This window comes from Saimiri boliviensis, chromosome 14 (assembly GCF_048565385.1).
Source record: "Saimiri boliviensis isolate mSaiBol1 chromosome 14, mSaiBol1.pri, whole genome shotgun sequence".
Lineage (NCBI taxonomy): Eukaryota > Metazoa > Chordata > Mammalia > Primates > Cebidae > Saimiri > Saimiri boliviensis.
In genome coordinates, this window is record NC_133462.1 from 2,272,713 (window position 1) to 2,300,444 (window position 27,732).

Below are 27,732 nucleotides of genomic sequence, written 5' to 3' on the forward strand. Positions count from 1 at the left end.
CCTCTTATTCAAACCCTTTTGTAATCCCTTCCCCTTGAAGGTAGGCTAGACCTAGTGACTTCTAGTTAGCCAAATACAAAGATGAGGGGATATCACTTCTAATATCAGGTTATAAAAGGACTTCATTTTCTATCTTGGGCATCGTCTCCTGCTCACTCACTTTCAAGGAAGCCACTTGCCATTGTAAGCTGCCCTACAGAGAGGCCCACATGGAAAGGAACCAACATGTCCAGCCAAAGCCTGTGAGGAACTGAGTCCTACCCACTTACATGAGCTTGAAGCTGGCTGTCCTCTAATAAAGTCTTCAGATGACTGCAGCGCTGGCCAACAGGTAGACTGCAGCCTTCTGAGAGAACCTGAGCCAGAGGCACCCAGCTAAGCTGTGCCTGGATTCCTTATCCAAAGAAATTGAGATAATGAACATCTATCTGTTTTCAGCCACTAAGCTTTGGGGGTGATTTGTTATAACAGGAAACCAATGCACTATCACAGTTCCTACTCTATGGCTCAGGGAGGGAAAATAGGAATTCTATCAGTAGTTAAAGGTATTAAATTGATTACAATTATAGTAGCTGCTATTACAATTGAAATCCAAATATCATTACCTTAATACAATGTAACTTTATTTCTCACTCATATAATAATCCATTGCTGGTGTTCCTGGATGACTGGGGAGCTTTCCTCCAAATAGTGGTTTAGGGACAGAGTTCTATCTTTCAGCTTTACCATCCCATATGGTTGACATTCTTCCTCCATCTGGACAGAACATCCTTTTCTTTAAAACCAAGCTCCAAATGGCATATTGCTTCTATTCACACTGCATTGAAGAAAATTCATCTGATAGACAAAATGAAACAAAGGTGCCTGGGCAGACATCCCAGGATCAATTCCAGACAACAGAAAAGAACACAAACTTGTGGTGGTCATCTAGACACATATCATAATCATTAACAAATGCACACCCAGGACCTGGGAAAAGAGCCACTGTCAGGTCTCCATATGCAAGCCTGAAGCCTGAAAGTCTGGAGTCCTGCTTGCCTCGGCTGAAGTCTCCCGCCCTCTGCCTGTGTTCGCCATTGTCCCTGATTGCCCAGCAGAGCTTCCCACAAGCCCCTCACCCAACCCTGCCATCTTAACTGTTCTTATGATAACGTAAATACCTCTCACCCAACCCTGCCATTGTAACCGAACTTGTATACTCCTTGCCCCGACCCCCATCACTGTCACTGAACTTACTCTGCAACACCCCCGCCCCCCAAAAACCTACCCAAACCTATAAAACCAACTCCTATCCCACTGCCCTTTGCTAATGCCCTTTTTGGCCTTAGCCCACCTGCACCCAGGTAAATAAACAGCAATGTGGCTCACACAAAGCCTGTTTGGAAGGTCTCTTCATTCAAAGCGCATGTTTTTAAACAGCTACAGTATGCATTTGTGGTCTCAATACACCTTGCTTTAAGCTATGCTTATGTAAGAATTCTTACATAAGCCCTCACTCTGCATAAATGCAAGTCTTTTTCAATTCCAGTGGAAATGTTCGTAGAAATTTTAATTACAGTCATTCAAGAGTACCCAGACCCCTGCCACTGATTTAATTCAATGTGAGATTTAGATGCCATGCCATGGAGTGTTTTTAATTAAAATAAAACCCTAGTACAGTTTCAATACTGGGGATCAATTATTCATTACAGTGGAAATACCAGAAATCAGAACACTCTTAGAGTTCTGAAGTTTATTATAACCTTTTTGCTTTCTTCTCAAAATGATTGCCCTTTAATCCAGCCACTACACATGCCACAGTTCTACAGAAATCAGATATTCTTTCAAATGTAATCACTCATGAAAAGTCTCCACACCTAAAGGAGATCTAGGGACATTTTTCAGGGCTTCCTCCATGCCAAAGGAATAAGGAAAGGCTATTGGGCCCTGATAGAGGAACTTGCAGATGGAGTGAAGGGCATGGACATATATGATCGAATCCAGCATTAGAAACTTCTGAATTTTTTCAGTCCTTATATATTATGCAAAGTAATTTCTAACCCTCAAAATACATTTCCAACAATGTTCCTTAGATTTTTGATGTTGTAACCAATAAAGGAAATTAAATATTTCTGGGTGAGATTAATCTCCTTCTTAACTTCCTGTATTTCAGATTGCAGGTCATATTAAGCTCTGATTTTTTTAATTTTTGTTACCAGCCAAGCAATAATGGTGACCCCCAGGTGAGAAAAGGGACAATCAAATTTTCAGTCACAGGCTGAGTGTGATATCCCACATCTGTAATCCCAGCACTTTGGAAGGCCAAGACAGGCAGATCACTTGAGCCCAGGAGTTCAAGATCAGCCTGGGCAACATGGCAAAACCCTCTATCTATAAAAAATTTAAAACTTCTGGGTGTGGTGGCACACGCCTGTAGTCCCACCTACTCCAAGAGGCTGAGGTGGGAGGAATACTGGAGCCCAGGAGGTCAAGGCAGAAGCAAGCCATGATCATATCACTGCTCTCCAGCCTGGGTGACAGCAGGACCCTGTCTCTTTTTAAAAAAAGAAAGGAAAAAAAAAGTTTCTAGTCACAAGGGAAGCATGGAAAGTAGAATCAGTATAGAGACTGCTTAAGGGTTGAGAGGGGGAGTCAAAGTTTCCTAAGATCCTTGAATCCTTCTTCATAGTCTTATCCCAATAATCCAAATTCCAGTATTTCCCTAACTGCTTAACAGACATGGCAAGGTTGAGAATTCAGTACGCATCATCGTTGAGCAAATAACTACATCTCCTGCTCACTTTAATTTTTAGCAAATGCAGCTCCACGCTTAGAAGGAGTATGAGATTCTTCCCAACAGACATAAAGGTACTGATTCAATTCCTTAAGGCCACAATTTCAAGTAGCCTTGAAATTTTAATTACCCAATTTCATTATAGACAGGTATCGTATACACTTTTGGAGGTAATATTCCTCAATACCTTTGCATTTGGTAGGAGCTATCCAGCCCCTAATGCACAATGGGCTTAGGATCCTGCTATATCATGAATATCCTTTCACAGCACAAAACAGAATTAGGAATTTACCTGTCCTTTCATCTGTCTCACTCGACATCAATCTTGAATACTCTGCTTCTCTACAGTCTGGTAATCATTCTGTAGTATAAATTTCTGTATTAGCTAGCTCTCTTTGCATGAGAACCAAATAACCTGATTCTAACTTAAAATTTGAAATATTAGAATACCAAGTAGTTCACAGATTCAAATAACTGATCACAACCAGGATGTAAGAAAGCAGGAATCATCTCAATGGATCTCAGTCACAAGTGGAGGAATCCTTAGGTTGCTGCCAAAGGATGACTTAATTCAAACGAATTCCAGCCTAGGAGTCACATTCCACATACTTCACAACAGGTACAGTAAAGGTCCCATCAATCAAAATGAATACCAATTAAAAGAAAACACCCATTCTGGCCATACTGGTTCATAAAACTGAGTATTGGCCACGTTTCTGTTCCTGTGTCCCCAATCAAAATACAGAGAATGAAAAATCTGGATGGCTTTGCTGGAGCTATGCATCACTGGCAGTTCACCAGAGCAATACAGAAAGGAGAAAGAGAAAGTACCCACAGAATGCTAGGAAAAGTCTGCATGTTAAAGACAAAACCAGATTTCAACATATATACTGAGTCTGTGCATGTGTATGTGTGTACATACACACATAAATATTCAATATTAATTCTGACTCTGTGACTAGATCATTTTACATGTAAGGTTCTATAAATCACATATTTCATTCAATATGTTGTAGATGCCACTCCACAGAGCACATGTAGAGTTTCACTGCTTTCTACTAACTGCACAACACAGTATTAAATGACCACAATTTAATCAATCTACTTGGCAGGGCACTGAATTCCTGTTTGTCATAATTAAAACAATTCTACAAGAAAACAATTATTTATATCTACCAATTTATTTCATTGGGATAAAATTCCTAAATCTGGAATTACCATTTCAAAAAAATGCACATTTATGATGTTGATAGGTCATGCCATCCAAGGAGATAGGGAACAAAGTTACACTGCTAATAATGATCAACTACCTGTTTTCCCACACTAATACCCATTACTGGATATTATCAGAATTTTATATTGTCATCCACCTAAGAGCCAGGAAAATGTGGTTTCATTCATATTCTTCTGACTAATGAGGTTAAGAATTTCACAGATTTCTTTATTCATTTGGATTCTTCAGGGTGATTTGCCTATTGGTATGCATGGCCAATTGTCGCTACTGCTCTGTATATGTAATAACATTCTGTTATTTTCTGTAAGTTGCATACATTTTCCTTCAACTGTCTTTTACATGTTTTTTGGTGCCTGAAGTTTTAGATCTTTGCACAGGCCAACTTGTTCTCTATTTCTTTATGGCTTGTAGAACTACGTGACCTACTTGATAAAAGGTTCCTTTTTTTCTACATTTGCCTCTAACATATTATTTCATGATTTTTATTGGAGAGAGTGGATAACCAATTGTCAAAACATCATTTCCCTGATATTGAAATAATAGTGCTGTTATATACCAAAATCTCATATGCAAAGAAATTTATTTCAAAAAATTGGGGGAAGGCTGAGGCAGGAGAATCACTTGAGGCAAGGAGTTCAAGACCAGCTTGGGCAACAAAGTGAGACTCAGTCTCTACAAAAAAAATATTTTAAAGTTACAGTGAGCTATGATCTTAGCACAGTTCTCCAGCCTGTGTGATAGAGTGAGGCCTCCATCTCTTTAAAAAAAATTATTGTTATTCTTGCCTTATTATGCTTCCCTGTTACCATCAAAATAAATATATCTTACTGGGACTGAATTATAATTTACAAACTTTTTAACAATATTATTTCATCTGGAAAAATATCATTTCTTTTATTGACATCTATTTTTCAATATAGTTTTATAATGTCCTCCTTTCACCTCTATTCATAAATGAGTTCTTTTATAATTTGTTTTCTTGTTTTTGATGTGAGAATCATATTGCCCTCATAAAATTAGAATCTTTTGTACATTTTTCTTTGGAGTAGAGGTTGGCAAACTTTCTGTAAAAGGACAGCAAATATTTGAAGTGTTGCGAGCTATATAGTCTGTCACAGTTGTCTAAAGCAGCCATAGTCAATAGCTAAACAAATAAGCATGGCTGTGGTTTGATAAAACTCTGTTTACAAAAACAAGTAGTAGATAGGATTTAGCCCTTGAGCTTTAGTTTGATAACCTCTGCTCCATAGCAGGATCACACACATTTCTTGTGTAGGATCAGACAGTAGATATTTGGGCTCTGCAGGCCACATGGTCTCCCATCATAACTGCTCAACTCTGCAGCTATAGCCTGGAAGCAGCACAGACAAGGTATAAATCAATGTGTTGCTGAAGCCAACAAAACTTTATTTACAGACACCAAAATTTAAATTTCATATAATTTTCATGTTGAAAATATTTTTTACTTTTTTTAACCATTTAAAAGTTTTTAAAATTCTAGATCATGGACTTACAGTCAGTAAGACTGTGGCCATGAGTCAGTTTGCTGACCCCTACCCTGGATCACTTTACCTCACGATGAATGGTTCCTTAAAAGTTTAGTACCATTCATTTATAAATCAAGTGATTTTTAAACAGGTCAAATCTTGCAAAGTTTTCTAATTCTTGAGTAATATGTCAGCTGTTTTAACTTTATGCATATAAATCTTGCATTTTTTGAATTTTTAAAATTCATTTGTTCCAGGTGATCCATTCATTCATGATCCCTAGACTTTCTAAAACAAATCAAGTCCAATGTAATGTTGAATTTTCTCGCCAACACAGTCACATCACCTTACATTCACATAAGGTCAGATGGAAAGCCACAATACTAACTCAGCATTATAGAATAAAGTTTTAAACCAGCATAGGCAGAACCTCACCCACTACCTGGAGAATGCTGTTCCTGATCTAAAATGTGCTTTTTTCTGCCCTCATCCTACTGCATGATTTTTTCTGAGCTGACTACTGTATCTTTTCAATGTTCAAATACAAAGTTTTAAAAAGAGCTAGGTTTACTGAGCACTAAATATGGACCAGGCACTGTTATGAGCATATCTTATGCATTAACCAATTTAAAAGAACTATAAGTTTTACAAGAGGAGTGAATAAGTTACATTTACACTTATGTGAAGAACAAACTAATAAGCGACAAAAGAAAACAAAAGGGCAGGGAGATGGGGTTTTAAACTGTTGGAGTAATCACATGGAAATGGCATCTTGAGGTTATGGTGATGGGAGAGAGGATGGATTCCAGAGAAATTTGGGAAACAAATCCACAGGATTTGACGTGGAAGGTAAAGAGGGGCACGTCGACGACTCTCCAGTATGAATTCGCTGATGATGAACTAAGTGTGCAGTTTGCCTGAAGACTTTTCTGCTTTTCTTATAATTATAAGATCTCTCTCCAGTATGAACTCTCTTATGTTGATTAAGGTGTCCAATTTGGATGAAGGTTTTCCTACATTCCTTACATTCATATGGTTTCTTTCCAGAATGAATTCTCTGATGTACACTAAGGGATTGACGATGACTAAAGGCTTTGCCACATGCACTACATTCATAAGGTTTTTCTCCAGTATGACTTCGGCGATGACAAATAAGGGAGGATTTTGTCTTGAATGCCTTTCCACACTCAATACATTCATAAGGTCTTTGGCCAGTGTGCAGTCTCTGATGTTGAGTACAGGATGAGTTATCACCAAAGGCCTTCCCACATTCCATACATTTATAGGGTTTTTCACCAGTGTGAACTCTCTGGTGTTGAATGAGGTGTGTGGTCTGGCTGAAGGCTTTACCACATTCCTTGCACTCATATGGTTTCTCTCCTGTATGGGTTTTCTGATGCTGTGCAAGGTGAGCCTTCTGGGTAAATGCTTTACTACAAACCTTACATTCATAGGGCTTTTCTCCAGTATGGATTCTTTGATGAGTGGCAAGCTGAGAACTGATGCTGAAGGATTTTCCACACTCCCCACATTCAAAAGGTTTCTCTCCAGTATGAATCCTTAAATGACTGGCAAGGTGTATATTCTGCCTAAAAGCTTTTCCGCACTCTTTACACTTAAAAGGCTTTTCTCCAGAATGTACTCTTTGATGCTGAGTGAGTGATGCATGATGGCTGAAGGCTTTTCTGCAAACATCACATTCATATGGTTTTTCTCCGGTATGAATCCTTTGATGTACAGTAAGGGAGGAGCCATACCTAAAGGATTTGTGACATACATCACATTTGTAAGGTTTCTCTCCAGTATGAATTCTCCTATGTTGATTAAGCCCTATGTGGTCACTGAAGGCTTTCCCACAATCAATGCAATCAAAGGGTTTCTCCCCAGTGTGATAGTATCTCCAGTGACGGATAAGGGATGTGTTCTGTATGAAAGCTTTCCCACACTCAATGCACTCGTAGGGCTTCTTGCCAGTGTGACACCTCTGGTGTCGCGCAAAGGATGAGCCATCACTAAAGGCTTTCCCACATTCGTTACATTTATAAGGTTTCTCTCCAGTGTGAATTCTCTGATGAACAGTAAGAGATGAGCTCTGGGTAAAAGTTTTCTTACACTCATTACACTTGAAAAGCTTTTTTCCTGCATAGATGCCTGTTTGTTTTATTACCACTGAACTTTTTTGAAAATGTTTAATTGAATCACGATTATGAACTTTCCCTTCTGAATCGTCCAAATAGCACCATCTTCCAGATTTGTTATATGTATGTTCTCTTTCCTTAGAGAGGGTTTTATTATGAGTAATTGGCTCTTGCCTGAATCGAGCCTCTTGACCTACTGCCAGTTTCCTTCCAAAGACACAGTCAGAATCCCAATTTTCTCTGAAACTGGAACACCCAAGTTTAGTGTTTGAGGTTCTATCTTTTACCCCTTCAGCATATGAATCTTGCTTGGGAAATAACTCCCGGGTCTCACATACAGATTGCTGGCCTGAAAGATACCAAGAAAACACACATTTATTTTATCACGTGCTAGGAAAAAGGAATCTTCCAAAAGGAAAATTGGTGAGTTCATTCACTAATTGGTGAATTCAACAACATACATTTTACAGCTCTAAAAACTATTTAGGGTAAGGCACAGTGGCTTACACCTGTAATCCCAGTGCTTTGGGAGGCTGAGGCGGATTGCTTGAGGCAGAGTTCAAGAGATCGCTTTAAGGCCAGGAGTTCAAGACCAGCCTGCATAACCTAGCAAGACCCTATCTCTAAAAAAAATTGTTTTAAGTTAGCCAGGCATGGTGGTATGTGCCTGTAGTCCCAACTACTCAGGAGGCGAAGGCAGGAGGATTGCTTGAGCCTAGGAGTTTGACATGGCAGTAAGCTATGATCAAGCCACTGCACTTCAACCTGGGCAATAGAGCCAGACTCTGACTCAAAAAGAAAATCATTTTCACATTTTCCTGGTCACTTCCACAATAGAATCCTCAATTCTCTGGACATTCCAGAACAAAGCTTTGCAATTTCTCTTTTTCCAGCTTTACTGAGGCATAGTTGACAAATAAAACTTGTATATATTTAAGGTGTAAAATGTTTTGATATGCTTATACGTGGTGAATGTTTAACTGCAATCAAGCTAACATTATCACCTCACATAGTTAACATTTGTGTGTGTATGGTGAGAACGTTTAAGATCTACTCTTAGCAAATTTCAGGTATACATTATTATTAACTATATTCATGATGCTGCATATTAGGTCTCTAGAATGCATTTATCTTATAACCGAAAATGTGTACCCTTTGACCAACATCTCCCCATTTCTCCCATCCCACAAACCACGGTAATCAACCTTCTATTTTCTGTTTCTAAAATTGACTTTTTTTCTTCTTCTTCTTCTTTTTTTTTTTTTACATTCCACATGTAAGACATCATACAGTATTTCTCTCTCTGTGCCTGGCTTATTTAATTTAGCATGATGTCCTCCAGGCTCATCCATATTGTCACAAATGGCAGAATCTTCTTCTTTTTAAAGGCTGAATAATATTTGATTTCTATATACACACATGCACCTTACAATATATTTACATATCACATTTTCTTTATCTGCTCATCTGTCAATGGACATAGGTTGTTTCCATTTCTTGGCTATTGTGAATAGTGCTGCAATGAACTTGGGAGCACCAATACCTCCTCTAGGTAGTAATTCATTATTTCAGCTATATACCCAGTAGTGGGATTGCTGGATCATATGGTAGTTCTATTTTTAATTTTTTAAGAACCCCCATTTCAATAATGGTTGTACTAACTTATATTACTCATCAACAATGTACAAGGATTTCCTTTTCTCAACATCCTCACCAATACTTATCTTTTGAATTTTTGATAACAGCCATTCTAATAGATAGAAGGTGAAATTTCACTGAGGTTTTGACCTGCATTTCCCGGATTATTATTGCTGTTGAGCACCTTTTCACATACTTATTGTCCATTTGGGTGTCTTCTTTGGAAAAATGTCTATCCAGAAGCTTTATCATTTTTATTTTTATTTTTGCTATCGTTTTATGAGTTTCTTACATATTTGGATATTAACCCCTTATTGGATGTATGATTTGCAAATGCCTTCTCCCATTTTGTAGGCTGCCTTTCATTTTATTTTCTTTCTGGTGTGGAAACTTTTTAGTTCTTACGTTTAAATCCTTAGTCCACTTTTAGTTGATTTCTGTGTAAGATAAGGGTTCAATTTCAATTTTTTTTTGCACATGGATATCCGATTTTCCTAATACCGTATGTTGAAGACACTATCCTTTCCCTATTGTGTATTCTTTGCATCTTTGTCAAAGATTGGTTGTCCTTATATTCACAGGTTTATTTCTAGGCTTTCTAATCTGTTTCACAGATCTACGTGTCTGTTTGTATGCCAATACTATACTATTTTAGTTACTACGGCTTTGCGATATAATTCAAACTCAGTAAGCATAATACAATGCCTCTAGTGTGTTCATCTTGCTCAAGATTGCTTTAGCTACTTGGGGTCTCTTGGAGCTCTACGTAAATTTTAGGATTGTTTTTTCTATTTCTGTGAAAAATGCCATTAGAATTTTGATAAGGACTGCAGTGAATTTACAGACCACTTTGGGTAACATCGACACTTTGAGAGTATTATTTCTTCTGATCCATGAACACAGGACATCTTTCCATTGATTTGTATTTTCTTCAGTTTCTTTCATTATTGTTTTATGGTTTTCAGCATACAGCTGAAACACTGATGAAAGAAATTATCAATTTCTTTGATAAATTGATTAAATTTGTTTTTTGGGTAGCTATTACAAATGAGATTGTTTTCTTAATTTTTTTGGATAGTTCTTTGTTAGTGTATAGAAATTCAACTGATTTTTATACGTTGACTTTGTATCCCCCAACTCTGCTGAATCCATTTATTAGTTCTAGCAGTTTTTTGGAGAAGCCCTTCAGGTTTTCTACATATAGGACAATGTCATCTGTAAAGAGAGACGATCTCACTTCTTAGATTTGTATGCCTCATATTTCTTTTCTTCCCTAATTGTTCTGACTAGGACTTCCAGCAATATGTTGAATAAAAGTGGTGAGAATGAGCATCCTTGTCTTGTTTCTCATCTTAAAGAAAAAGTTTCTAACCTTTTACCATTGAATATGATGTTAACTGTAGTTTTGTCATATATGTCCTTTACTGTATTGAGGTATGTTTCTTCCATACCCAGTGTGTTGAGAGTTTTTATCATGATGTTGAATTTTGTTAAATGCTTTTTTGCATCTATTGAGATGATCATATTATTTCATTTTTTGAAGAGACTTTATATAATAATATTAAATACTAATATTTAATTACATTCATATACACTATTGAACAAGTAGGAACTAATCTCAGGCAATATGCTTATCAGGAGGAGGAGAAGGAGGAGTGATTTATGCCTGAAGTATTTTGCCAGAATTTTGTGCGTATATAATTATTTCCAGATAGATAGATAGATAGATGAATGAAATCAGATTTAAGGAAGGAAGTGATGCATAGAGTCAATTGCTTGGAAAAATATGTTAAATAAGAAAAGAGAAAGTCTTTTTAAAATTACATCTAAACACTGACAGCTTTCCACCTTAGATCAGTAACAAGACAAAGATGCCTGCATTTATGACTTCTATTCAACATTATACTGGATGGATATTCTAGCCAGAGCAATTAGAAATAGAAATAAAAGGCATCCAACATAGAAATGAAGAAATAAAACTATCTCTAATCACAGATGACATATCCTTTACATAGAAAATTCTAAAGAATCTACAAAGAAAGCATTAGAGCTAATTTATACATTCAGCAAAACTGCATGACACAAGATCAGTACACAAAACAGCTCTACTTCTAAAAACTATAAATGAACAATTCCCCATCAAATTATAAAAATAATTTCATAAGAATAGCATTAAAACAAGAAAATACTTAGGAATAAATTTAGCCAAGGAAGTATAAAATTATACATAGAAAACTATAAAACATTGCTGAATGAAATTAAAGGAAATATAAATAAATGGACAGATATTCCATGTTCACAGACAGGAAGACAACAATGTTAAGATGGTAATAGTCCCCAAACAATCAACAGATTCAATGCAATCCATATCAAAATGCCAATGGCCATTTTTCATAAATAAAAAAGCTGAATGTAAAGTTCCTAAGAATGGCAAGGACCCTTGAATAGCCAAAACAATCTTGAAAATTAAGAACAAAGTTGAAGAAACACATATCTTGATGTGAATACTTACTACACAGCTACTAAAATCAACACAATGAGGTACTGGCAGAAGGATAGACATAGAGATCAATGGAATAGAACTGAGAGTCCAGAAACTGGGATACTTGTGCACTTTAGTGAAAATATAAAAAACAGTACAACTATGATGCAGGTGGCGGTTCTTCAAACAGTTAAACACAGATTTATCAAATGACACAGCAATTCCACTCTTAGATATATACGTCAAAGAATTGAAAACAGGGGTTCAAACAAAAACTTGTAAATGAGTGCTCATAGCAGCACTAGTAACAGTAGCAAAAGATGGAAACTGCCCAAATGTCCATCAGTAGATGAATGAATAAACAAAATGTAGCACAGCTATACAATGGAATATTATTCAGCTATAAAAAGGAAATTTTATAGTCATACATGCTGCAACATGAATTAACCCTGTATCTGAAACAGCATTACGTTATGTGTAAGAAGTCAAACATAATAGGTCATTTATTGTATGATTTCATTTATATGAAATATCCAGAATAGGCAAATCCATAGAGACAGTGACTGCTTGAAGGGTATGGGGCTTCCTTTTGGGATGATGAAAAATTTCTGTAACTAGATGGTGATGAAATTTGCACAGTCTCATGAATGTACTGTTACTTCAATGAATTGTACACTTTAAAATGGTTAAATTTTACGAATACTTTTCTATTTACAAAAGAAAGGTAAATAAAACAAGCAAACAAAAAACACAGACCACACAGCAAAATACAGAATAGGAGAAAAGTAAGGAAAGGAGGGAAAAATGAGAAGGAAAAAAGAAAAGGAAGGAAGGGGATAAAGGAGAGAGAAATAGTTAAGTTACAGAAGGTCAAACAAATGTGTTATATGATTCAAATAGGATTATACATCTATTCATTTTTAAACAGCTAGGAGTGGCTGGGCATGGTGGCTTATGCCTGTAATCCCAGCACTTTGGGAAGCCAAGGCGGGTGGATCACAAGGTCAAGAAATCGAGACCATCGTGGTCAACATGGTGAAACCCCATCTCTACTAAAAATACAAAAAATTAGCTGGGCATGGTGGCGCGTGCCTGTAATCCCAGCTACTCAGGAGGCTGAGGCAGGAGAATTGCCTGAACCCGGGGGATGGAGGTTGTGGTGAGCAGAGATCGCGCCATTGCACTCCAGCCTGGGTAACAAGAGTGAAACTCCGTCTCAAAAAAAAAAAAAAAAAAAAAGCTAGGAGTAAAACAAATGAAAAAAATCAACAAAGTAAATGCTTCTATAAATGAAGATAACTCCCAAGTAAACTACTATATAGTGAGAAATACCAAAGACAAACTTCTAGACCATACAAAATTGGGAAAAAGTTTTATCAAACTTATATAAAAAAGCATTTGTATCAATGCTGCATAAATACAGGAAAATATACAACCTAATAGAAATGTGAGTAATGAGTATAAACACACTATGAATGGAATACAAACTCCAAACAGATTTAAATGCATATGTTCTCGATATTGTGGTAGTTGGGGAAATGAAAATTAAATAAAACATTATTTTTCATCCAGCAGTTTGGTAAAATTTTTTAAAACTATAAAATACCCATATTGGTGATGACGTCTAAAAATAGTATTCTCATACATTCTTTACCAATGGCACAGCAAAATATCCATGACCCTTAAAAACTATGTATACTTTGACCATACAAATTCATTTCCAAGCATATATCTTCAAGAAATATTCTGACATGTAAGCAAGAAGATATGTTCAAACTGGACCACTGTTGATTATAGGTAAAAACTGGAGAAGACCTAAATGTTTAAATATACTAAACAGTAAATAATTTAAATAAATTATGTGTATTCATATAATACGAAACAGTCATTAAAAATGAAGTAGAAATATATGTGTTAAGTTGTTAGGCACACAAATAGGAGAAATCACATTAGAAATAATATACTGGACTATAAAGAAATTGTAAAATTTTACATCTCATAATTTTAAAAGGCCTAATTAAAATAAAAACTTATTGCCGTGTGTGAAAAATAGTTTGAGACAATATATCAGAGAATTAATATGCTTATATACATAACAATCACTGAGACTGTTAAGAAAATATTTAACACACAGAGAGAACTGGCTATAAATGACAGACATTTTACAAAAAGATAAGAGAAAAACCAAATTTATGGGAAACTGTTCAACTTCTTTCATAAAAAGGAGTAATTTTTGTCTATAATCTTTCAACAAATAATGAGCAAAAGTTTTCATGAAATACCCAATGCTTTCAAGATGCAATTAAACTCATACATCTAATTGTTGTTAGTCACCAAAAACAAATAAAACTTTCAGAGCCTAGCAGGTGCTCATATCCAGGAATACAGCAATCCCCAAAATGTGTAGTTTTCATCTAATTAAAAAAACTATTGTAAGTGTATCTTTAATACTAAGAAATGTAAAGCAACCTAACTGAGCAGTGGTATATACAACATAGAACGCACATGAAAAACATTTGTATGCATAACTGAATATACACTATAATTTCTACTATGTGAAAAATGTGTGTTTATCTTAACTTAAATGGGTCAAACACATATGTTGTGATAAGGCCATTTTTTAAAATTCTTTTTCCACACAGTAAATAATTACATTTTCTACAAAGCACTATTTTTTTTTTTTTTTTTTTTTTTGTGAGACAGAGTTTGGCTCTTGTTACCCAGGCTGGAGTGCAATGGCGAGATCTCGGCTCACTGCAACCTCCGCCTCCTGGGTTCAGGCAATTCTCCTGCCTCAGCCTCCTGAGTAGCTGGGATTACAGGCACGGGCCACCATGTCCAGCTAATTTTTTGTATTTTTAGTAGAGATGGGGTTTCACCATGTTGACCAGGATAGTCTCAATCTCTTGACCTCATGATCCACCCGCCTCGGCCTCCCAAAGTGCTTGGATTACAGGCTTCAAAGCACTATTTTCTAAGGAGATTTCTTTTCTTTCCCTTATATATCAAGAGGAAAAGGCCCTTTACTTCCACCTTCTTGCAATTCAACTTCTGCCCACATATACTACTAAAACATAGACGCCATTGGGAATAACAGCTCCTTTGTCTCTGTAATGCCCTATTTGAAATTCTGCAAACTCTATTTCATGCAAGCTATCCATAAACATGTCTTATCCTTTCCATTAGAGTAATTCATTGATGGCTTACATTTATGTGTAATTCTCCCTGTTTCCAATCACCTGCCAATACTCAGCAGAGCAGCTCAGTCACATAACTTTCAATTTGTGGTTCTTACAGAAGGATGCATGATGAAAACAAAAGGCCATTTAACCAGAGAAGAGAAAACCTTTGGAAGTCAGCTCAAAAGTCCGTCAGAGTCAGGAAAAGATCATTTAAGGAAGTGAGCGGATGATATATGTCCCACTGGCCAAGAAAAGAAGGAATTTCAGGGAAATGGGAGTTATTGGAAAGAAGTGGGCACAGGAGGAAGGAAAGAATTATTCGGAAAGAGTTCATTTTCTCTCCAGACCCAGAGAGCCTGGTAAAGTTTCCTACCGTATACTAGTGAGGATGCAGCCTTTCTATGAAAAGCCGTGCTCTGTCTTGCAGTGGGCTTCCACACCAGGCTCTCTTGCACTCACCTGAGAACAGGTTTCCTGTCAGCTCTCGTTTCACCATCCAGGGCTCCTTCTCTTGCTCTAGTAAAGAGACTAAATCTGGCTTAGCCATGCAATGTCCTGCAAAAGTGAAAAGAGACGAGCTTTGGTCATACTCTTGGCATCCTAAAATTGAGAACCACTTCCTTATTGTTAGAAAAGTGTTACTGCTGGAAGAAACAGAAAAACAGGTGAGTAGGATCTGAAAGACACAGAAGATAATGCTTCAAACATAACAAAGACACCAACTTTCACCTCCACAAATGCCAAAGTCTTATCTTAGGAATGCTCAACAAAAATTCAGGCCAACACTTCAGAAGACACCCCTTCCTGCCTCCATAATTCAAAACTGAAGTTTAAAAATGGGGGTTCCCAACGACACATTCAGATATGGGAGAGGGACATCATACCTGCTGATCCCACGTCACTATAGTTCTCCCATAACCCATTCTTACAGAAATTCTTCTGAGCTGGGTGTAGCTGCTGGGGGAAGTCAATAGCCAGATTTTCCATAGTCACCAACCCCTGCAATGGTAAAAGCACGTTTTTTAAATGAAACCATGTTTGTGAACCCACTTGGTCCCAGTGGGGTGGATTGTGTCCACACACTGCAAAAAACGCACTCCATACCAAGAACTGCAACTGAAGTTCTGGCACACCAGGTGACATGTGACAGGGCTTAGTTATAGCATATATGTTTGGCGAAAACAGAGGAAAATAGGAGAAACTTTCTGCTGTGGAGAAGTGGTCATTTTGTAGAGGCGGGTGTACTTATACACGGTATAAACTTTTAAACACAGACTGAAGGCTTTCCCACATTCACACAAATTATTCAACAAGTCCACAGGGTTTTTCTCTTGTTTGAAATCTTTGATGAAAAGGAGGGGTTGATATTCTGTTCAAGGTTTTCTTACATTCATCACACAACAAACATTTCTGACCTTGACAGATTTGTTTGTAATTTATTACAACTCGGTTTCCCCCTCCACTTTTCTTATGTGTATCAAGATTGGGTGCTCTCTGTTCGGAGGGCTAATCTGTCTGTAAGAGGCACTGTATTCAAAAGAAAACTTCTACAGTTATTGTAGTCATAGTATTTTTTCCTCAAGAAGAGTTTCCTCATGGAAGATATTTACTCTTGCCTGAAATTTTTCTTCTGACTTACCGGCTGTGTCTCAAACAGAGCATCACAATCCCAGTGTTCCCCTAATAGAGAGTACTCCAGACTATAGCTTGTGAGTCTCTCTCTTATCACTGCCTGGGATAGCTTTCCTTCACAGAAGTCCCTCTTAAGAGATAACTCCTTGATCTTCCATACAGCCTTCAAGTCTGAAAGATATTCAGAAGGCAAATATATCTTTTATCATGGGTTACTATGAAGAAAAATTCCAAAATGTAACTAGTAAACTGAAAGCCACAAAAAAACCCTATCATAGTCATTTGTTTTTATGGAAAACAATGAAAAGCTTATCATTTTGAAAGCTTTCTTATATTACTAGCAATATTCAACCAAGCCTACATCCCCAAATTTGTGTAGCCATAGTCCTAAAGGACACAATAAGACCTTTCCCACATAAAAGTTGAACAAGTTCACATTATGGTTTTAACAGAAGACTGGAAAAAGAAATTAAAAATCAAGAGATAAGGGAGCTCACAAAGACTTAAATGTAAGATAAAATGTCTAATATAAAGAGGAAGTGGAGGGTACAGAAGAAAACTGCTATGTGATTCTTATTTCAGCTTTAAGACAACTCCTTTTCACTTTCTGCATTTCATCTAGCAAAAATTTCACCTCTATCTCTACATATCTCCTTTTTTTTTATTATTACAATGCTAACTAATAAAAGTCCAGATCCTGGCCTTAAAAATGTAAGTCTTCATAATCAACTAGTCTCAATAAGAGACGAAGGATCTTCAGGAAGAAAAAACAGTTCTATCTCATTAAACTAGTTCAAAGTATGTGATTTAATATGATGTTAAATTGGAAACTTTCACAAAAATAGTCTTGTTCTCTTATGCCATATGATGACCCACGTGAATCACTTTAATTTACAGATGTCACTAACTTGTCCTATTGTCAATGCAACTGTTTCCTTTGAAGTATGAATTGAACAAAGAAACCTTATAAGATTCTCAATTCTTTAGAAACCATTTCCTATTAGGATAAAACCTCTGAAAGAAATCTATCATTCTGATTCCTTGTCTTTCTTGATAATTTGCTGTTGTGGAAATAATTTTATGTTTGAAATTTATGTATTCCCAAATAGTATAAATAACAGCTATTGCAAGAGGCTTAGGAAGAGTCCGCTGAAGATGCTGCATGTCTGAGGCAGCTGAGCTACGACCAGCAGTGGCCTCACCCTACCTGGTTCTCTCACACTCACCTGGGCACCCGGCTCTTGTCATCTTTCTCTTCACTGTCCAAGGCTCTTTTCCTTGTTCCAACAAGGAGATCACATCGGGCTTAGAAACACAAAGTCCTAGACACATAAGAAACAACCTGGTCATACGGTGGGGCTGTCCAGACTGAGATGCAGTCCCCTTGATTTGACAGAAGAGGGCGGTGCAGGTCTTGGTGATAAAGGCATGAAAGGCTTCTTAGTTACGGAAGTGGGTAGGGTGAAGGGTGGGAAAAGGGTTGGGAGCCCTTACCCAGCGATGCCAGGTTCCTGTAGTTCTCCAACATCACTTTCCTGTACAGGTTCCTCTGAATGGGACTCAGCCACTCCCACTCCTCTTGGGAGAAATCTATGGCCACATCCCCAAATGTCACCAAGCCCTGAAATGATATAACCATGTTCTTGCTCAACCAGTGCTCATGGCCCCATATGACCAGGGAGTTGTTATAGAAAGAAATATGTTCCCCCATAAAACTCATACATTAAAGTCCTAATTCCCAGTACTTTCTAATGTGACTGTATTTAGAGACAGAGTCTTCAAAGAGGTGATGAATGTTAAATGAGGTCACATGGGTGGGGCCTTAATCCAATCTGACTGGTGTCCTTATTAAAACAGGAAGAGATACCACAGTGTGCAGGCACAGGGGAAAGGTCGCATGAGGACACAGGAAGAAGATGGCCATCTGTAAGCCAAGGAGAGAGGCCTCTGGAGAAACCAAACCTGCAGGCATCTTAATCTTTGACTTTCAGCCTCCAGAACCTTGAGAAAACTCCAGAACTTTGAGAAAAGAAATTTCTGTTGTTTAAAACACCCACTCTGTGGTAAAAAAAAAAACACCCACTCTGTGGTATTTGTTCTGGCAGCCCTAAGAAACTAATACAGCGGTCTAAAGATTCGCTGTCTTCATTTTTAGTAAGAGACTATAAATTCAGTGCTGTAGAGACCTAGTTAGGTATTGTACATCTAGCCTCATTCTGTCTTAAACTCTAGGGGAAAGGGAAAAATATGGAGATAGCCCCTGCCTTAGGAGAACTTAGTTTTGTGGAGGTGAAAGGAGGCAACCACAAGAAAAACCCCAACATCAATTCAAAACTATAAATAACAAAGACTAACTTGTTCCAGGCACAACAGGTGCTATGGCACTGTCCAACATGGGGACATTTGAGTGGCCTGGGACAGCACAAGAATGGGCAATAAACTTGAAATGAACCTTAAAGCATTGATACTACTAATGCCTAAACTGAGTTCTAAGAATTTCTAATTTCACTGTTAGTGTTCAGTAAAGGTTTATTAAAAAAGAATCTAGCAATATTTCTTTTCTGAAATGAATGTGTAATAATGAAAAACATTATAATGCTTTTAATTAATGAAATGCCTTTAAGAACCAAGGTGTTATCTTGGAGAAGTTAGGCAGTATGAGGGGCTATCAGGAGCACATTTGCTAACAGCTTGGCATGAGCAGGATTTTCCTGATGGGGCTGCTCAGCTCCAGCTGGTAGATTTTTATGGAGCATAGTTTTACAATTTCAGCCTACAACTCTGATATGTTCCAATGTATTTTAAACATTTATTCAGTTGCAACTCTAATCTCAGGAACCTGTAGCTAACAGAAGGCAGATTTAAATGACTAGCAGCTATGAGATTTTCCAAGTCTGAAGTGAAATGAACAAGCAAAACAGCTGGACTACCCCAAAAGCCGAATTACACTTCCAGCACTCCCCAGCTCTGAAACCTCACTTGGTTACCTAATGCCTCTGTGTCTTAGTTCCCCAGATATAAAATGAAAAAGTCAACAACACCGACCTCATAGATTATGTTTTAATTAAATGAGGCAATACCTATACAGCACTTTGAACGTGTAAGGCACAATAGAAGCATGCAATGACCATCACTTATAATGATGTTGACTGTCATTCATTTGAATGCTATGTCTGCTTGTCACCCTTGACCTACATATTTTTCAGGCAGTCCTTACTCAGTCCCCATTTGTGTGTTCTAGATAGAAAAGGCCCCATACTATGAACCACTTGACCAATGTACTTCTGCATTAAGCCTGGTGAACCTGATAATGTAATCTTCAAGTTCCCTTACTGAGCCTTGAGCTCCCTTCAAAGCATCCCATCCAGCCCTGTCTTGGGAAACACCTAGATAATGCCCTGGACCTCAGGAAAGGCTCCAGCCCACAGGTCCTTCCCTCTCTCTTGGTCCCCACCCTTTGGCTGGGTATGTGTGTCCTGAATGTCTCAGCCCTTCCTATAAGCCCTATAAGGAAGGTGTGCTGGCCACCATTCTCTGGAATCTGTGAATAATAAACAGTCTTTTTGCTGTTTTGATCTGAGTGTCCCTCACCATGCTGCATCTGACTATATGAAACCTAATTTAAATACCTCACTTAACAAACCACAACACCAACCAAGAGCTGAACCTTTTAAAGATTCACATTATTCTCCTAGAAACAAAAGTCTCTTTGAGGTATGGTATCTGTTGAATAATATGCAATCATATATTCTTTAACCTGCTACCAAGGACATATTTAACTGAACTGTGTAAAGATAGGCCAAAAGGGTTTTGTAAGTGATATCCTGATTTGAGTGAAGATCAACTGCAGAGCTACACTCTTGATGGTAAATTCATGATGGAGAAATATCGTAAGCTGGAGACTGAAAGGCCCCCTGCAGTGTAAACCACAAGTTAATACTTGCTAGAAACATGCTTAATGTCCTTGAGCAAGAGACACACTAATAGGCCTACCTGAGAAAGCCAGTCTAAAACAGTAATTTTGCAAGTTGAAGCATCTTAGCATAAAAGCAAAGGAACTTATTTGATTGCCAAGAAAGATCAACTCTAGTTTCCCAGGTTGATCATGTTGATGAATTAGTGATCTGCTTTTGTACCAGTGGTTAGTTAAATGCCTTCAGTTTAATAACGTAGAGTGACCCAACATTATGTTTATGTATGTTTATATATAAACATATATCCTCCTAAGACATTTTCTGTTTTTTTAGACAGCTGTTTATGTACAGAATCAATGACTTTTGTTTTAAAAAGTCTTTTACTATAAATAACAGCAGTAACAGTAGGTGAAAGCACTTATAACACTTCAGACACAATTCTATACACTTACATATTTAATCCTCACAATGAGCCTAATAGTCAATAATATTACTATTCCCATTTTACACATGAGGAAATACTGAGCTGTAATTTGCCCAGGATCATAGTCAGTCAACTGCAGAGCTAGATTTTGAACCCAGGAATCTGACTCCACAGTCCGTGCTCTTAACCTCTACTTCAGGTATCAGCAAAGTTTTTCTGTAAAGAGCCAGAAAGTAAATATTTTAGGCTTTGTGGGCCATATGACCTTGGCCACAACTGTTGCATTTTGCCATAGTAGTGCAAAAGCAGTCACAGATAATACATAAACAAGTATGTTGTGCTACAATGAAATTTTTTTTATGGATACCAAAATGTGAGTTTCATTTAATATTCATGTATTATTCTTCTTTTCATCTTTTTCAACCACTGAAAAATGTAAAACTCATTTGTAGCTTCTGGGCCAAACAAAAAGAGGTGGTGGGCTGGATTTGGCCCATATGCCATAATTTGCCAAGATCTGTCCTATATTACACACTTAAAAAAAAAAAAGTATACAATCTAAGTGTCTTGCCTGTCAATTTCTAAAACCATCATGATGACATGAGGATGCTGCCAGCTAACACTATTAAGTCCTTACTATGTGTCACGTACCTTGTTCCAGGCACTATACACATATTAACTTAATCCTTGCGAGAACTGCTTGAGGGAGGTCACTTAAGTTGCCTAAGGGTTACGCAGTGATTAGATGCTAGAGCTAGCATGTGAACCCAGTGCATGACCTTTGATCACTTTCCCACTCTGCTTCTATTAAAAGGTTCCACTCTGATAATAGCAGTAATACTTAGTATCCATTCACCCCGCCAGTGAAACAAGTTCCAGTACAAAATACATTTTCAGATAAAAATAAAACCAACTTTCTCTAACTGATGTCTGGATCAACCTGCTTAATTCAGGTGGAAACAAAACATTCTCAAATGTGCAGGTCCTGTTCTTATTCCTGTTGCTACAACATAAATATGCAGACTTCAAAATGGATTTCACGTTTTTACAGTATACCACAGAGAAAACATGATACAGGTACAGAATCTACTCCTGATATAGCCGTTTGATGTGATTTAACTCATCTTAATATACATATGAACTGGGCACGTGGCATATGCCTATAGGCCCAGCTACTCACAAGGCTGAGGCAGGAGAATTCCTTGCGCCCAGGAGTTTGAGGCTGTAGTACACTCTAACTGTGCCTGCAAATGGCCAATATACTCTAGTCTGGCAAAACAGCGAGTCCCCATCTCTTTTTTAAAAATTATGTGTGTGTGTGTGTGTGTATATCTATGTGTGTGTATACAACACAGATTGTATTGTATACAACATACATTGTATACACACACATAGATACACACACACACACACAGAGACATTAAAAGCATACAAATAAAAAAAATTATAGGAACTTTATACTTACAGAAAAATCTTTCTGTTGAAATTTCATAGAAATGAATGAAAAGAAAGTACTTTATAGAAAAAATACACTAAAAAGATTTATTTCAACACAATTCAGTTAATGTTTAAAACATATGAATAAGCATTTATTTGGTAATAACTATTTTTCTTGATGAAGTTCATATTTTTTCAAACCATGAATGCTTTTGAGGTACCACTGCTGTTCTATCCAAAAACCATTTTAGAAGTATTCTGATTTCACATAAGTTTAGGAAACCTTAATCCATGAAGAAAGAAAGTCTTCTAGGAATGTATTCATACAAAATAATCAGGGGCTTGGTAGGTCACACCTACAATCCCAGCTCCTTGGGAGGCCAAGGTGGGAGGATTGCTTGAGGCCCAGAGTTTGAGGCTGCGATTAGCTATGACTGTGCCACTGTACTCCAGCCTGAGTGACAGAGTGAGACCCTGTCTTTAAAAAAACAACAACAACAACAAAAACAAAATCAGGGATGAAGCACATTTTCAGATATAAAAATGATTATTCTAACACTTACCAAATATCAAAACACTGGCCACAAGACAACTTAAAGACCATATTCAAACATTCACCCTCCAAATATTTTCTGTATCAGACACTGGGGCAAAACTGCTCTAAATCCTTGCCTATGATGTAAGGGAATGAGACAAGAGAAAACGAGATAAATTAAGTAAAATACATTTGACCTTCGAACAACATGGTTCTGAGCTGCAAAGGTCCACCTACATGCGATATTTTTTTCAACCAAATGCAGATTGAAAATACAATTATTGTTGAGGTGTAGAAGCTCACACCTGTAATCCCAGCACTTTGGGAGGCCAAGGCGGGTGGTTGCCTGAGGCCAGGAGTTCAAGACCAGCCTGGGTAACATGGCAAAACCCCATTTCTAGAAAACAAAACAAAATGAAAATTAGCTGGACGTGGTGCTACACATCTATAATTCCAGCTACCTGGGAGCCTGAGACAGGAGGATTGCTTGAGCCTGGGGAGGTCAAGGCTGCAGTGAGCCATGATCGCACCACTGCATTCCAGCCTGGGTGACAGAGTGAGACCCTGTCTCCAAAAAAAAAAAAAAAAAAAAAAGATTATTTGTGGTATGTGTACACTGAAGGCTGTCTTTTCACATCTGTGGATTCCACATGGCTGATGAGTATGTGCAAATTTTGGTATATGTGGGGTTTCTGTACATAGCATGTTGAAAAGTACTACAATGGCTGGGTGCAGTGGCTCATGTGTGTGTAATTCCAGTACTTTAGGAGGCTGAGGGGGTGGATCACTTGAGGTCAGGAGTTTGAGACCAGCCTGGCCAACATGGTGAAACCCTGTTTCTACAAAAAGAGAAAATACAAAAATTAGACAGGTGTGGTGGTAGGTACCTATAATCTCAGCTGCTAGGGAGGCTGAGGAAGGAGAATCACTTGAACTCAGGAGGTGGAGGTTGCCATGAGCCGAGCTGACGCCACTGCACTCTAGCCTGAGTGACAGAGCAAGACTCCATCTCAAAAAAAAAAAAAAAAAAGTACTAAAAGGAAAAAGTAAAGCAGGGAAGAGGGATGTAAAGAACTAGAGCAGGAGGTTTTGAAATTCTAGACAGGGTGAGCGGGAAAATGAGGAGGCAATTTTTCAGAAAGAAAAGAGAGTGATGTAATAGATGTCAGGGGTTAACAAGGAGCCAGGTCATGTAGGGCCTGGTCAGTCACAGGAAAAATTTTGGCTTTTATTCAGAGAAACCATTGGAGGCTCCTGAGCACAGTGTGATACAAGGTGACGCGTCTGAATAGACCTCTCTGGCTGCTGCACTGGGAAGAGGCTGCGGGGACTGTGAGCAGACAGGAGGTCACAGAAGCACAGTCAAGAAGCCAATAGTAAGAGATAGGAGGACTTAGACCTGCTGGTGGTGATAGATGTGATGAAAATTGCCAGATTCTGTATACAATGTGCAAACAGAACTGACAGGATTTACAACCAGACCAAATATGGAAGGAGAGAGAAAGACATGAGACAACAATGACAAGGCTTTTGGACTCACTGAGAGGATGCAATGACCGCCAAGACTCAAACTGTGGGAGGAGCCAGTTTATGGGAGAATCCCTGGACTTCGTTGCCTATTACCTATTACAGACTGGCTTGGGTTACCTATTAGACACCCAGGCAGAGGAGTTGAGCAGGGTACACAGGCCCAGAGCTCAGAGGAGAGGTTTGGGCTCACAACGCGAATTTGGGAGGAGCCACCATGTGAGTAGGTTTTACAGACAAGAAAAAGGCTAATATCCCCAGGAGACAGCATGCAGACAAAAAAGAAAGGGCCAGGAACAGAGCCCTGAGGCACACTCTGTGCAAGGTCAGGGAAATGAGTAAGAACTGTAGCAAAAACTGAGAAGTCAGGAAGATGGGAGGAAAGCCAGATGAGTGTGGGATCCCAGTGGCCAAGGGAAAAAGGGGGGCCTATTGAAGGACAGGGATGAGCTATTTCAGGGACTGGCAGCCACCTGTATTTGTAAATAAAGTTTTACTGGAACACAGCCCATCCACTCACTCACATATTGACTGTGGCTGCGTTAGCTCTATAAGAACAGAAAGGAGTAGCTGCAGCAGAGATTTTCAAAGCCTGACATATTTTCTACTGTAGCCTCATACAGCACAAGTTTGCTAACCCGAGCTATTTCAAATACCAATGATGTCATGGCACAATCATTGAAAAAAGGAAAAATAAAAAATATTTAAAAACCAAATAACAACGATGGTCAAAAAAGACTAAGAATTGAGCACTGTATCTGGTAACATGAAGATCACAGTAACGCACATAAGAGCAGTTTGGACAGCACAACTGGAAACCGGTTCACATGTACAAATATTTTTTGAGACCCAATGGAAGTGAAATGGTTCATCGATTAATGAGCTAGCTATGATATTTATGAGACACAGCCAACAGAAACAAACTATTTATTAGCATTTTTTAAAGGTACAAAATTAAGTGGGAAAAAGAAAGCCTTTCATATTGCACCTCCTCTCCCTAAAATGTTGCCTTTCTCTATCGTGCCTTTGAAACATCTTCTCTCCCTTCAAGGCAAGGCTCAAAAATCGCCTCCTCGGTAAATAGCCTACCCTTCCGCTACAGCACGCTGGAAGCCAGGAGCTCCTTGTAGTCGTCGCTCATAGTACTTGGCCCAAGGATTACCACATTCTAGAATCTTGCTTGTTTCCTTGACTTTGGGTCAACAGCTGTCAGCTCCGAGAGCAGGGAATGGGGTTTAGCCATTGGTTTGTCCCGTGGCTGGCACAAAGTGGTCACGGAACAAGGCATGTACAGCAGAAGGGTCTCCCGTGTTCCTCAAGGAATACATTCTCTCCATCAGAGTCCCTCTGAGAAAAGCGGTACAAGGGAAAGGCTGAATCATTTCATCAATCAAGAATGAAGGCTGACTGGGATGAAGAAGTAGCAGATATGGAGGCTCTGGGCAGTTTAAACTTTTCCCTGTAGCCCATCACTCAGGAGAGTATGAAGAAATAGAAACCAGGGCCCAAACAGAACAGGTCTCTTAAACTGAAAACTTTCAAGAAAATCAACAGCATTAACTCCCGAGAAGCAAGACTGAATTTCAGAGATGAGAGATGAAATGCCAGCTCACCTGGGACATGGCTTTAGTTTCAATTCCTGTCCCCGCAGCCTCCAGCTTCTGGTTTCTCTCCTGGGGAAGAGCAGTGTCCCTGGAAGGCAGAGCTGGAAGAGGAAGGAGCAGCTAGAGACCAGGTCCACATCACACCCCTAAATCGCCAGCCTAGAAACGTCCCTTCCTGCATAAGCAGGTGGGAGCAGGTCATGACCCTACCTAGGGACTGCCACAACGTGGAGACAGGGGTTAGCTTCTCCCTGGGAGCACGAAAACGGGAACAGCGTCTAGTCACGAGTGACCCTGGCAAGTCAACATTCCTTCTACCGTGGCTTGGTGCTCTGACTCATTTGGGCTTCCAAATCTTCAGATGCCCCGGCTCCACCAGCTTCAAAACCAGGGACGCAGTTCTCCGGCATCCAGTCCCCGAGGGCCCAGCCCCCTACCAGACCGCACCCCGAGACGAATCCGTCCCCGTCCGCCCGGCCCCAAACACCTGTCACTCTCACCTGTGTGCCCAGGCCCCGTGGGGGCCGCTCCTCGCCGGCCTTTGGAGGCGAGGCCATTCCCGGAGCGCGGCCTTCCCCTGGCAGGGAGCGCCAAGGCGGCTGGAGTCCCTGCAGTCGGGCCTCGGCTCGCCCGGGGCTTTGTGCGGGGGGCGCCTCTGCCCGGGAGCGGCGTCGCCTTGCGGACGCCCGCGCTCGCTGCACCCCGCATGTCACCCGAGGCCACGCGACGCCCTCCCGGCCGGTCCCTCACAGACCCACACCCCCGGCCACACCCGCCCGCCACGCCCAACGCACAGCCCCGCGCGCGCTCTCCCAAGCCCCGGCACCCACGGGGCCGCGCCGCGGAGCTGCTCCGCCCCCGGCCGCGCCGAGCTCCGCCCCTCCCCCCGCCCCGCCCCGCCCCTCCCCCGCCCCTCCCCCGCCCCGCCCCTCCCCCGCCCCTCCCCCGCCCCGCCCCGCCCCCGCCCCGCCCCGCCCCCCGCCCCGCCCCGCCCCCGCCCCGCCCCTCCCCGCCGCCCCGCCCCTCCCCGCCGCCCCGCCCCTCCCCGCCGCGGAGCGCGCCCGGCCCGTCCCACTCCCGGCGTGCAGCCAGCGCCGCCGGAAGTGGGCGGGGCAACCGCGCAACGCCCGCTGGGAAGCGTAGTCCTGAGCAGGGACAGATGCGTCAACCCGCGGAGCTCAGGCCGTAAGACACGGTTTGGCCCCGGTCCTACGCGACGTCCGTCGGTACTGCCCTCCGCCGGTCGCTCCCACTTTTCCCGGGACCGCAGCCACCGCTCAGGTGGTGGGCTACGCCGGGCCTGGGTGTGGCCGGAATCAGAGGCAACAGACCCGCGCCCCAAAGGCTTGGGGGAGTCGTGCACACGCAGCGGCAGTCCGGGTGGGACGGGGTTTGTGGCGAGGGGAGGGACCGCAGGGCCGGGGGGGAAAAGTGTGCTTGGCTGCGGCAGGTGCCGAGGTCCTCGGCGTCGGCTCCTTGCGGGAGCATCACCGCCGACCGGGAAGGGAAAGGCAATCCTGGGGACCTCCAGAGTCCGGAGGATGACTCTTTTTTTCTTTTTTTTTTTAATTGAATTTTACGTTTTGGGGTACATGTGAAGAACACGCAAGATTGTTGCATAGGTACACACGTGGCAGTGTGATTTGTTGCCTTCCTCCCCCTCACCTGTATCTGGCATATCTCCCCATGCCATCCCCCCCCAACTCCCCACCCTCCGCTGTTCCT

The 27,732-nt window shown here is 40.1% G+C and overlaps 1 protein-coding gene across 1 annotated transcript; it reads right to left on the reverse strand.

Annotated features, from left to right (window-relative positions):
- Positions 1-1,307: 1,307 nt before the first annotated feature.
- On the reverse strand, positions 1,308-26,872 carry ZFP28 (ZFP28 zinc finger protein). Its single transcript, XM_003944027.4, has 8 exons — positions 26,508-26,872; positions 26,017-26,108; positions 18,061-18,187; positions 17,793-17,888; positions 16,574-16,737; positions 15,819-15,933; positions 15,394-15,489; positions 1,308-7,981 (listed from the first exon to the last, which is right to left on the reverse strand). Exons 1-8 carry the CDS (start codon positions 26,713-26,715, stop codon positions 6,273-6,275), a joined length of 2,607 nt encoding a protein of 868 aa, XP_003944076.2. The 5' UTR covers positions 26,716-26,872; the 3' UTR covers positions 1,308-6,272.
- Between the last annotated feature and the right edge of the window lie 860 nt (positions 26,873-27,732).

Coding starts and splice junctions, on each gene's coding strand:
- ZFP28 (XM_003944027.4), bottom strand. CDS start 26,715: ATGCGGGGTGCAGCGAGCGCGGGCGTCCGCAAGGCGACGCCGCTCCCG. Junction 17,889..18,060: donor CAGGAACCTGGCATCGCTGG/GTAAGGGCTCCC, acceptor TTATGTGTCTAG/GACTTTGTGTTTCTAAGCCC. Junction 16,738..17,792: donor GACAAGAGCCGGGTGCCCAG/GTGAGTGTGAGA, acceptor AATATCTTTCAG/ACTTGAAGGCTGTATGGAAG.